Source organism: Microchirus variegatus (assembly GCF_963457635.1).
Source record: "Microchirus variegatus genome assembly, chromosome: 6".
Taxonomy (NCBI): Eukaryota; Metazoa; Chordata; class Actinopteri; order Pleuronectiformes; family Soleidae; genus Microchirus; species Microchirus variegatus.
The window spans coordinates 33,731,107-33,743,206 of NC_139807.1; the positions used below are offsets into that span (position 1 = coordinate 33,731,107).

General features: G+C 41.4%; 1 protein-coding gene across 1 annotated transcript in view; it reads right to left on the bottom strand.

Moving 5' to 3' along the window:
- Positions 1 to 226: 226 nt before the first annotated feature.
- polr2m (RNA polymerase II subunit M) overlaps positions 227 to 12,100 on the bottom strand; it is a gene marked incomplete at both ends in the record, with an annotated part of 17,185 nt that continues 5,311 nt past the window's right edge. Inside the window, 15 exons of the mRNA XM_083890883.1 lie at positions 227 to 370; positions 1,234 to 1,456; positions 1,536 to 2,102; positions 3,059 to 3,213; positions 6,232 to 7,093; positions 7,189 to 7,295; positions 7,491 to 7,574; positions 8,409 to 8,514; positions 9,445 to 9,539; positions 9,621 to 9,749; positions 9,836 to 9,961; positions 10,434 to 10,598; positions 10,685 to 10,798; positions 10,884 to 10,976; positions 11,049 to 11,213. Coding sequence (XP_083747009.1) covers positions 227 to 370; positions 1,234 to 1,456; positions 1,536 to 2,102; positions 3,059 to 3,213; positions 6,232 to 7,093; positions 7,189 to 7,295; positions 7,491 to 7,574; positions 8,409 to 8,514; positions 9,445 to 9,539; positions 9,621 to 9,749; positions 9,836 to 9,961; positions 10,434 to 10,598; positions 10,685 to 10,798; positions 10,884 to 10,976; positions 11,049 to 11,213 — 3,135 coding nt within the window. The remainder of the gene's footprint in view (positions 371 to 1,233; positions 1,457 to 1,535; positions 2,103 to 3,058; positions 3,214 to 6,231; positions 7,094 to 7,188; positions 7,296 to 7,490; positions 7,575 to 8,408; positions 8,515 to 9,444; positions 9,540 to 9,620; positions 9,750 to 9,835; positions 9,962 to 10,433; positions 10,599 to 10,684; positions 10,799 to 10,883; positions 10,977 to 11,048; positions 11,214 to 12,100) is intronic.

Consider the following 12,100-nt stretch of genomic DNA (forward strand, 5'->3'; position numbering starts at 1 on the left):
ACCAATTGAAAGCCAATGAAGTGAATCACTTTCTCAAAGTGCCGCTCACTTCCTGCGTCTGGGACACCAACGATGGCTTCACAACATGCAAAGAGCCCTTTTCTCTGGAGAGAATTCCCGTCCTTGGAGTGAAAATCCTGTTTATTGCGTCCCGATTGCGAGGTCCAAAGCCTGTTTCCCTCAGGGCCAAGGTCACGCTGGTTTCCCCAGCTCCTGCTTTCCAGGATCAGTCGTCTTCTGAGGAGAGCTGGGCTCCTTCGTCTTGAACCTCTCTGTAGGCGGCCATGGGGCCACCGTCAGGAGTGAAGCTCCCCATAGAGATCTTCAGTCCCTCAGACAGTTTCTGGGCTGCCAGCTTGGCCTGCAACTCCTGAAATTAAACACAACACAGAGGAAAAGTTGACATGAATAGGCTGTTAAAACAGTAAACAAGCACATTATTATAAAAGCTATTAAAGCCGGCACAAAAGTAGAGCTGATCATAAGTTTAACAAGCCTCTGTGAGCTGACAACAGCACTGTTTGACGTTTGGCTCTGCACTAGCTGCTTTGGAAGTGAAGAGATGGACGGTGCTGACTCAACACTGCCCTCTAGAGCTTTACTGAGGGAACACACACACAACTTTCATCTATTTACACTGAATAACTTTCACAGGGATACAAACAATTATTCATGGTACAATAAAAGGTTTCGTTTTGTTTGAAATAATGTCGTAGACCAACTTTGTATGTAATGTATTTCATCCAGAATGAGATTAACAGAGTTCCTACACTTCAATTTCAAAATTCCATACTTTTCAAGACTCAAATTTCCAGAGCTCTCTGAGGATTCTGAGGATTTTTCAGTCAATATTAAAAATTTGAAAACCAATTGTTAGATGCTTCTTATGTAAATAAATGTTTTTAACCCTATAACGGCAAACGCATCATATGTGATACGATGTATAAAACCCGACAGAAATGCAAGCACTTTGAGACCAGCGTACGCGATGTGCGGAAAGTTGTTGTTTACTACTGTTGCTAGGCAGCGGACGTTTACCGGCAGTACAAGTTGAATATTTTGGTTGTACGCCCCCTGCAGTTGCGGCGAATACTGCAACAAACAACGCGCATATTATAAACGCCTCCGTACATACTTATATGGTCACGCGCCGTCTGCGGAGCCCCACGCCACGTTGTCACCCGTGAGTATAAACAAGGCTTCAGGCTCAGACTCAGACTCAGCTGCACTGACCTGCTGCTTCTTGGTCTGTTCTTTCAACAGTACGACCGACTCGTCCAGAGACAGCAGCTGGGCTGGACTGTGGTGGAGTGGAGGTAGTCTGGCTGCAGTAATGTCGTCCAGGTGTCTTCTGTCCCTCTCTTTCCTGGCCTGGACAGAGAGTGGAGATGAGCCTTCAGACGACTGGCTGGGAGACGAGGAACCTGAGGGAGAAACGTCGCCTTTGTGGAGGAGCCTGAAAACACAGTTTAGAACGATGAAAAACATCATCTGACACTGAATTAAATGTACAGTTTTGTCTGTTTCCCACTCACTGATTTGTTTTGAACTTCTGTTTCCTGGGACCCGACGTATTCTCTGTTCTCTCCAGGACAGTCACATAGTGAGGCTTCTTTGGCGTCTGCTGTCTGAGAAAATAACTGTCTCTTCCTGTGCTGTGTAATGGCTCTTTAGACTCGCCGCTGAGACCAGTACTAGTTTCAGAAACTCTGACCCTTTCCAAAGCCTCAACAAGATCAGCCTCTTTTGTCTCGTCAGAGTTGACGGAGGCCCCAGCAGCAGTCGTCTCCATGGTTTCGGCAGCAGCTGCTCTGGAGACAAACTGGTCCTGCTGCTCATCCAAAGCAGTCTTTTCCTGCACAGGTGAGGCCTCAGAGTCATGGAGGTCTGCTGCAGACTCACTTTGCCTGGTTTGGTTGGAGGCAGCAGCAGATGTTTGACTCGAGAAGGCTTGTTGGTACTGGGACTGTAACTCCGTCCTGGCAGCAGACACCAAGCTTCGTCTCCTCTCGTCTTCATCGCGCTGTTTAATGGCGAGACGCACTCTCTCTGCAAACTCTGATATCTTCTCACCTTTGTCAGGAAGAGACCTCAATAAACTCCTGTCAACGACACAAGTCCATGGTTTCACATCAGATTTAAAGCAAACACAAACGTCCCCACAGAAATCTTGTTTTAATGATGAAAAAAAGCTTTAACCTGATTAATTGATGATCAAAATAGTTAAGTGATCAATTAATAATCAAGTTTCAGCTCTACTATCCTCTTTTTCACCAAACTGTATGTTGGTTTAATTACACACATAAGGGTACAGCACTATTTTGCACTGTTCTACACAGGTGTGAGACATATTAAAACACTTAAGATAGTGACACTTAAATCATAATACCAGAGCATTATTCCCATATTAATTCTACAGTACGACAATATCCAAACATAGAGAATCATAACCATCTTCAGTCCCTGTTAAAACTCACATATACTCAACAAAAACATAAACGCACAAACTTCACTTTTGTTTTGAAATTGATCCTAATGCTCGCAAATTAAAGCCACTTTATTGATAAAGTTGTACTGTGTCATTTTTGTATAGTTACTCTGTTTTGTCACATAACAATAACTACAAGTTTCTCTTTGTGTGTTTATATTTTTGTTGAGTGTATTAACACTGAGCAGGACTGCAGTCCTGGACGACGCGTCTCATTTGACCACGTGACAGGATTTATTTGACTGTATGTCAACTGTGTACAAATACACACAAATATGTGATGTTTTTAATGATGAGTCTGACTCTACAGACGAGTCAACGTGAAGAGACAGAAGACACTGAGACTTTGGACAGAACAGATTATTGTGTGATCAACAACAGTCACAACACAATGACTTCACCTCAGTATGAATAAAAGAAAACTCAAATCACTGAACACAGAGAGAAAGAAGTGGTTCGTTTGTAAAAGAATGAATACAAAATAATAATAATAAATAATGAGATAACACGCTGGAGCTGTTTTGTCACGTGTCTTCCGGTAAACATGAGTGTTTCACGGTGTTTACTTACTTGTTCGAGAGGATCTTTTGTTGTCTGAGCAGCAGCTCTTGGAGCTCCTCTCTGCTCTGGTGACTCAGCTCTCCCACCTGTCCCTGTCCCTGTCCATGTCCATGTGTCTGTCCATGTCCATGTCCCTGTGTCCACGGCGAGGACATCACTGTTAGCTAGTGACAGCTAGCTTACGGCCACTCAAAAGAGCGGGAGCGCACGTCTCCGTGAGGAACATTCGAGATAAACTCTCCGATTTAAACATAAACCAAGTGAAACCGCGTGAGTTAAGAGACTCTGCGACGACACGAGAGGTTAAATAACTACGTGTTATAAGTTATAGCGACATGTTTGCGTCTTCCTACGTGACACGCTTCAAAGTTGGTTAGCTCTTCTTGACTTGAGTGGGGAAGTCAACGTGAGGAGATGGGGCTCTAGCGCCCTCCGCTGCACAGGATGATGAACTGCATCACAGCCACTGTCAGACAGTGTTTTTAACCACAATGTTTTTACATGGTTTATTATCAATACTATCAATAATATCAATACTATCAGTACTATAAATACTATCAGTACTATCGATACCCACTTTTAACAAATCTTTGCGACCCAAAGCACAAATTACAGCTTTATATAATGTTAGACGTCAATAATGTAAATACATTATTTATATGTAAATAAATGAATACATTAACCTCTTTTACCCCATTTTCATGCATTTAACACATGTTAATTACTGAACAAATTAGATGAAATAATAATAATTTTAGTAATTTTAACTAGTTAACATGACAGTTTTACAACATAATATGATATAAAGGACGTAGCATTCAGTTTGTTTAGACTTTAACCCTTTAAGGTTCTACTCAACCATTTGGTCGACCACACTTTAAGTCACTATATCTCATTGAAAAATTCATCGAGCTGAACTCACTAACACTAAATTAATGTCACTTGTTCTGAATGTTGTACTTTATGAATTATGCAAACCAGGTTTATTATGAACAGACGTCTCAACCGTTTGGTAGAGGCCTGTATCTGAAATACTGTAGGGTCTAATTTAAAAATATATATAATGCAAAGGAATAGTTTTTCTTTTGCTTTTTTCTATTCTTATTATAATTATTATAATTATTATTATAATTATGGCAGAAACCATTATCATAACAAACAAATAATAACAAAAAAGTGTGTTCTGTAGACATAACTTTTGAGTAAAAGGCTGGAAAACAATATGCAAATATATTTTTTGGCTTGATTTAAGGTGAAGTGCTGCCCCCTGCAGGTCAAAGTAGTCACCAGCATCAGAGCCTGTTGTTGACTGTGATCTTTGTTTTCTATCATCAGTGCAGACTTTTCCACTGCTGCACTTCCTCCTCGGATGTTTCTCATGTTCGGTGCCAGCTCTTCGCCCACAACATGAACCCGTCTGACCCACAGATGAACCGCGGAGGCTGCAGCTGCAGCTGCGTCCTTTCTGTCCCTGTTCGTCTTTTAACGTCCGTCTGCAGCTGCATGTTTGATTCAAAACAACACAGACACACAATAGACTGCACGTATGTGTTTGTCATGAGCATCACGTCAGATCCTAGCAGAAATAAGCGTTTTCTCCTCCATTGTAGCTCAGACGTAACTGGCAACAGCTGAGACTCTACTGACTGCAATGAGTGGTAGACGGCACTAGGTGGCGCCACATGACGCCAAAACATGAGTTCAAAACATAAACATGATTTGCAGTCTGCAAAATATATATTTTTAATGGGAATATTTTGTCTGTACTGTTGTTGTTGGTGAGTTCAGTTTGTTATATGAACATTATTCCTGAGTCTCTGTGACATATAAGGAGGATTTTATGATTTATTACATAATGCACCTTTAATTCTGCCAAAAATGCTTTTTGAGAAAATGAATGTCACACTTTTTCTTTCTTTCCTGATCAAACCTCACACATGTATATTTCACACTCACATGGTTTCATTGTACAGTTTAATCTTTATTAGCCAAACATTTCATGGCTCTTTCTTTCAATAGTTTGATATGTAAAGTTTAAGGAAAAGGCACAAAGTCATGAAGTACGTTGAAGGATCACAGTGGTAATAATACATGTGCCATCGGCTCAGGAATGGCAGTTACCTCATGAACGTAGTTCCTTCATCAGTTATTATTATTACATCACCCTGATTCACTTGCACCACCAGTGTCTGATATAAGGCACAGAGCATGTTAATAAATATTATATACACATACTGTGACAATAGCAAAATAATGTTCATTTCATTTGTACACATAGAAAATAATCTCACAGCTCCTGGAGCGACGCAAGCTGTAAACACAACGTAATCCTTCAGTAGATTATCAACAAAATATTATTTACACCCGTCATTTTATCATAATTACAACGAGAATCAAAAGGAAAATAAGAGATTGTTCCTTCATGAACCTGAATCCATCATCACATGTGATTTAAACATGATAATCCTAATTTAAAGTGAGGACAGAGGGCGGGTGAGTTTTCTGTTTCAGGATTAAGTCTGCACACACACACACACACACACACACACACACACACACACACATCTTTATAAACCAGTCTGTCCAGTTTGCTCCAGCCGGAGAGTTGATGGTTCAAACCTTAGTTTACATGTTTGTGAATAACATGAGAGATAAAACACTGCTGTGTTATGTGTGTTTAACGCATGAAGAATAAAACTCTAAAGACTTTAAGTGATGATCAAGATTGTGAAAGTGCTGTTTAAATAGAGAGAATCTGTGAGAGACTGCAGGTACTTTAGTTATATCTCCACACACAGGTTTATGGTTCACGTGAGGAGTGTTTAACGTGGACTTCAGGGGATTTCAATCTCAATAAATGTGGGCGTGTCTGGAATAATATGACAAAAGATCAGTTTGGCTGTGATGTAATAATAATGTTTTCACTAAAAGTGTTTGTTTCTCAAGTTATTATTGTACGAGTCACGTCCAGAACTTTCAAGAGTAAAAATTTTGGATCATTTAACAAGATTTAGAAGATTTAGAAGATCATCAAACTCAATTCACAGAGTGGAAACACTCAGTAAAATCACTCATCAAGAGATTGATATGTTTCTTGAACTGGAGCCTCTGACTGCAGAGGGCGCTGTTGTGCAGAAAAGTGACTTTACACTTATATATTTGAGTTATTCCTCCAGTTGTACATTATTTTTTTCCATGAGCTTCATGAACGGCGTGTACGTCCGGAGTCTGGACGAGGTTTGAAAAGACGACGACGAGGACGACGTCACAGACGCGTTTGTCTCTGCGTCCACTTCGTCTGTGCCGGACAGAACCAGGCCGTCTGCAGCAGGTCCAGGTCCAGGTCCAGGTCCAGGTCCAGGTCCACTCTGGTAGGTGAAGGTCTCCCTCTGTATGGGGGGGCTGGACTGCAGCAGGCGACTGTATTCGACAGGAGTGAACCTCAGTAGACTGGACTCCAGTCTGCTGGGTCGGGGGTTACCGGGTTTGTACGACCGTTGCTGCGTGGGCAACGAAAAATAACGGGTTGGGTAAGTAAAGGTCCGCGTGGAGGGGGGAGGTTCTGCAAAGGATGGAAGCTCAGAGGGTTGAGAGGGGGACACGGGGTAGATGGGGGAACGAGGTTCTGTGGGGGATAGAAGGTAGGAAGGTGACAGAGGTTCTGTTAGAGACAGAGGTTCTGTGGGGGATAGAAGGTAGGTGGGTGACAGAAGTTCTGTGGGGGATGGCATTTTTATTGGTGATGGAGGTTCTGTGGGGGATAGGAGATAAGTGGGTGACAGAGGTTCTGTTAGAGACAGAGGTTCTGTGGTTAACAGAGGTTCTATGGGGGGTAAGAGTTGTGCAGGTGAGAGGAGATAAGTAGGTGACAGAGGTTCTGTAGGAGACAGAGGTTCTGTGGGTGATGGATGTTCTGTGAGCGATGGAAGGTTTATGGGTGACAAAGGTTCTGTAGGTGATGAAGGAGGAGGCTGAACGATTGGTGAGCGTTTGATGAGATGAAGACGACTCGGTTCAACATCATGGTTAGTGTGTACTTGATGTCTGCAGACGCACAGTTAGACACCAGAGTGAGAAACAACCATCACGTGACACCACGACAAACGTTTACTCAGCAGTTTGTGTTTGTTGTTGTTTACCTGGGGATCAGATCACAGTCCACTCCGACCTCCCGGGTTTCCAAAACTTCCCGTGCCCTATTCTGTGAGGACATAAAATACTTGAGCTTGTCTTCTAATTCATTATTCTAGGAAAAGGAAAAGAAGGAAACAACACTGTCAGGTCAGCGCCATGCAAAGGACTCCACAGGTGCAGTAACATGAAGAACACCACGCAGACATTACTGACAGACGTCCAGCACTGACGAGCCCAGGTGCTTTGTGCAGTGAGACATGCAGCAGATACAAACACCACACACCACACTGATGAGTCTTCTTCTTACCTCACACTCCACGATGGCGATCCTGTCCAGGAGTTCAGAGATGAACATGTCCTTCTGAGCCACCTGAGCTCGCAGAGTTCCAACCTTCACAAAGTTCAACACGACACAAAGTCAGCGACGCGGCCTCGTTTTAGTCACTTCAGAATAAGGTTTTATAACACTTGATTTTAGCAATAACGCTTGATTTTAGCAATAACTTTGTGCAAACTATGGGGAAAACAGGAGAAACAGAAATTCAATCAAAACATTTGCTAGTTATTCATTTATTACTCTTTTACTTATTACTTATTTGTACACATTACCCTTACACCATTTTCTCAACATGCAGGATAAGCAACTAAATAAATAAATGAATAAATAAATACATTAATTAATAAATAAATAAACAAATACATTAATTAATTAATTAATTAATTAATTAATTAATTAATTAATTAATTAACAAATTAATGAATGAATGAATACATAAAATAAATACATAAATAGAAAAATAATTAATTAATGAACGAATGAATGAATGAATAAATAAATAAAAACATAAATAGAAAAATACATAAATAAATAAATGAATAAATAAATAAATAAATAAATAAATAATTAAATACGTAAATAAACAAACAAATAAATAGATAAAAAACAAATAGATAAATATATAAATAAATAAATAGGTAAATAAATAGATAAATAAATAAATAGATAGATAGATAAATAAATAGATAGATAAATAAACAAATAGATAAATAAATAGATAAATACATAAATAAATACTCAGTTAGTTTCTGCGTCTCCTGATGAAGTCAAACCTTCCTTGTGTGAATGAGCGTTGACTGTGTTTCAGCTGACGTTAGCATCCAAACATATTATGAAAACACAGTGTGAAGCAGAGATGTCACACACAGATAAATGAAGCGTTCTCACCTCTTCAATCATTCCTTTGACTTTCCTCTGTTGACAGAACACCATGTCGTTCAGGTGTTTGATTCTCTCGCGCAGATCCACGGCTTCACTCTGCAGATCTTTGGACCTGAACACCAGCAGCAGAGTGAGATCAGGGCGAGGTTATTATTGGATGTTACTGACGCTAATGTGGCACCAACACAACATGACTCTGACATTAGGAAATGCAAACGTCAGAAGGAAAAAAAGGGAGAAACTGACAGAGTCAGAGTTTCAGTGCAAACAGGAATTCTCTGACATGGAACTGTGAAGCTAAATCTAAAGATTTACACATTAAGGCCCAATTCCAATTCCTATCTTAACCCTCAATCTTAACTGTCCTCAAAACCAAGTGTTGAGGGTTATTTTGTCACTTAGAAATGGGACACCCCTTAAATGCAGATACGTCTTCAGACTGTAGGGGGCAGAATAACGCCAAAGCTGCGTCCAGTCTGTCAACTCCAAAAAAGAAGAAGAAGAAGAAGACATTTACGTCAGGATTATTTATTCTGATCCGTTTGTCAGTCAAGTTATTAGGTTGTCAGTTAGTTATAAGATGATACTCATACAAATATTCAGCTGACAGTTACCACACACCACGACTTATTGAAAAGTAAACCACACCGGCCGACTATTGACAAAAGATGGAAAAAAAAAAAAAATAAATGTTACGTCAACAATGACGTCAGTAATCCATAATATGGGCCTAAACTAAGATCATTTTTATATCTCTATTAACAAAGAAAATACTTCATTTGTATCGCACTCGTTTCACTGCTTTCGACGCCATCTTTGTTATGAGAAAACACGCAATGCATTCTGGGTAGCCCTTGCTCCCAAGGGTGGTCTCGGAAAATCTAGCTTTTGAGGGCGATACAGCCCTTAAACTTGGCCTCAACTGAATTTTTCTGAGAATCAGGACAGAACTTGGACTAGAGGGAGAACATTTTTGAGATTGAGGATTAAGAAGGAATTGGAATTCACCCAAAGACAAACTCTCAGTGACTGTAGTTCTTACCTCTGCACAGCTGAAGAGTCGGTCGTGTCCGTCAGCTCCAACAGTCGCAGACGCTGTTCAGAGTCCTTCAGCTTCTGCTGGAGCTGAGTCTTCTCCTAAAGACATGAACGTGAATGAATGAATGAATGATCTCAGTGTTTAACACAGAAGTGTGTGATGTAAACACTTTGACCTACTTTGTCCATACATTCCAGGAGTCGTTCCAGTTCAACAATCCTCTGATCTCTCTCAGTGATTCTAGCCTCTGCAGCTCTGATGCTCTTCTCTGCTTCCTCTAGTCTGTGGATGTATTCATCGATCTGAGCCTGAGTGAACAGAACATCCTGGTTTAATCCTTCATCAACGTATGTGTGTGAACACAGTGTGTCTGCAATGAAACTGTGATTTAAACCTGAAGTTTCTCGATCTCCTCTCTGTGTCTGAGTTGTTCCTCCTGAAGTTTCTCTGTGAATTCTTTCTGTAGTTTCTCTGAGAGTTGATGTAGAGCCTGAGTCTTTGCCTCCTGTGAAGACTCCACCTGCACAAACATCATCAAACTGCTGTTAAAGCTCTCGTACGACGTCATTCAACGCTTTGTGTTTTATCTGTGACAGAAAACCTGATGTTAACAGTGGATTTATGAGGTTTTACTGTGTTTGAGTGTGAACGTCTGTTTAAAGGAGCTGGAAACGACTGAGAGGCTGAACCTGCTGATGTAGAAGATATGACTGTACATCACAGATCAGTGGATGGTTTAGAGCGCTTGAGTGGATGCTTGAGTACTCAGTGTGTACGCAGTGTGTAGTACTCAGTGTGTAGTACTCAGTATGTAGTACTCTGTGTAGTACTCAGTGTACCTGCAGTCTCAGAGTGTTGTTCTCTTCCTGTGCAGCAGCCAGTTCTCTGTCTCTGTCTTTCAGCTTCTCTTGTGTATACTCAGTGTATAGTACTCAGTATGTAGTACTCAGTGTGTACTCTGTGTAGTACTCTGTGTAGTACTGAGTGTGTACCTGTAGTCTCAGAGTGTTGTTCTCTTCCTGTGCAGCAGCCAGTTCTCTGTCTCTGTCTCTCAGTTTCTCTTGTGTTTTCTCATAGTTGTTCCTCAGAATCTTCTCTTTGTCTCTCGTGTCGACTCGACTCTGACAGTTTTCCAGCAGAGTTTTCTGTTGATTAAACTTCTTTTTACTCATCAAGCCTCAGTCTTTGCTGACGACGGCTGCAGTCGCACAGACACACAGGTGCATTGTGGGTGATGTGATACCTGCAGGCTGATGTTGGCAGAGATGAGCGAGCTGTTCATCTGGTCAAAGCTCTCCATGGCCGACGTCCTGACCCTCACCTCTGACTCCAGACTCCTCCTCTGAGAGTTTGCCGTCTGCACAAACACATCATTCACTCATTGATTCTCAGCTTCACAGAGTTACAGGAAGTCACATGACCATGGCTGATTGGTTCATTACCCTCAGGTCCTGAGAGAGCTTCTGCACCGACTGCTGCATCCCTCCAAACTGACCGTACATCTTCTCTCTGACCTTCTCCAGAGAGTCTCTGACCTGTGAACGTCAGCGCTGTTAGAAACACCTGAGCTGCAGAGAGGAGGCGCTCACGAGCAGACCTGCACTCACCTCCCTGATGTACTTCATCTCGTCCTGCAGGTGATTGACCGTCCACTCTCGAGCCATCACCTCCTGCTGTCGGTCAGAACCTGTGGTCTGGACCACGCCGTACACTCTGGCTCCATGATGCTGCTGCTGAGGCGAGTCTGACGGACCATTGGTGTCTTTGTGCTGCTGAGGGAGACGACAACACAACGCTCAGGTTACTACACACACACACACACACGCACACACACACACGCACATAGTCTTGTACTTGCTGCATACTGAGGACCAGGTAAAAGTGCTGACAAAGTGAGGACCAGCATTTCCACTTTATAAATCAACACAATTACAAATATCTACTTCACGAATGACATCTATAAAGAACTACTGGGTGCAGTACGGTAACATGTCTGCAGGTGGAGCCCCAGAGCAAAAAGTGTGTGAAACACCAGGGCTGGAAAACTGGGTTTTTGTACCAAATTGAGGATCTGTGTTAAAAACAGAGTATAACATGCTTACTACATAAGGAAGTGATTTCAATGAAAACAAAGTGAGGACCGGACAAAATGTCCTCACTTTGTAAAAATGACCTCACTTTGTTGGTTAAAAAATCCTCACTGGTCCTCAGTATGCAGCAAGTACAAGAACACACTGTTACTGCTGCTGTTACTACTGTTACTGCTGCTGTTACTACTGCTGTTACTGTTACTGCTGTTACTGATGTTACTGCTGATGTAACTGCTTTTACTGCTGTTGCTGCTGCTGACACAGAAGGTCAGAGTGTATCACAGGTGTCTTGTTTCTGCCACGATCTGCTTACACTTCTGTCTATTGTGCCTGTGTCATGGCACTGATCCTTTACTGAACTATAGCACACAGAGTCTGTCTATGTATACATACGTATATATGTATGTATACATATGTATACATATATATACATATATATATATATATATATATATGTATATATATATATATATACATATATATATATATAAAGGCCCCATATGTAAGAATGTGGCCAAAACAGTTTCTACCATCTTTTAGGTTCCATTTTCTCCTCCATTGTAGCTCAG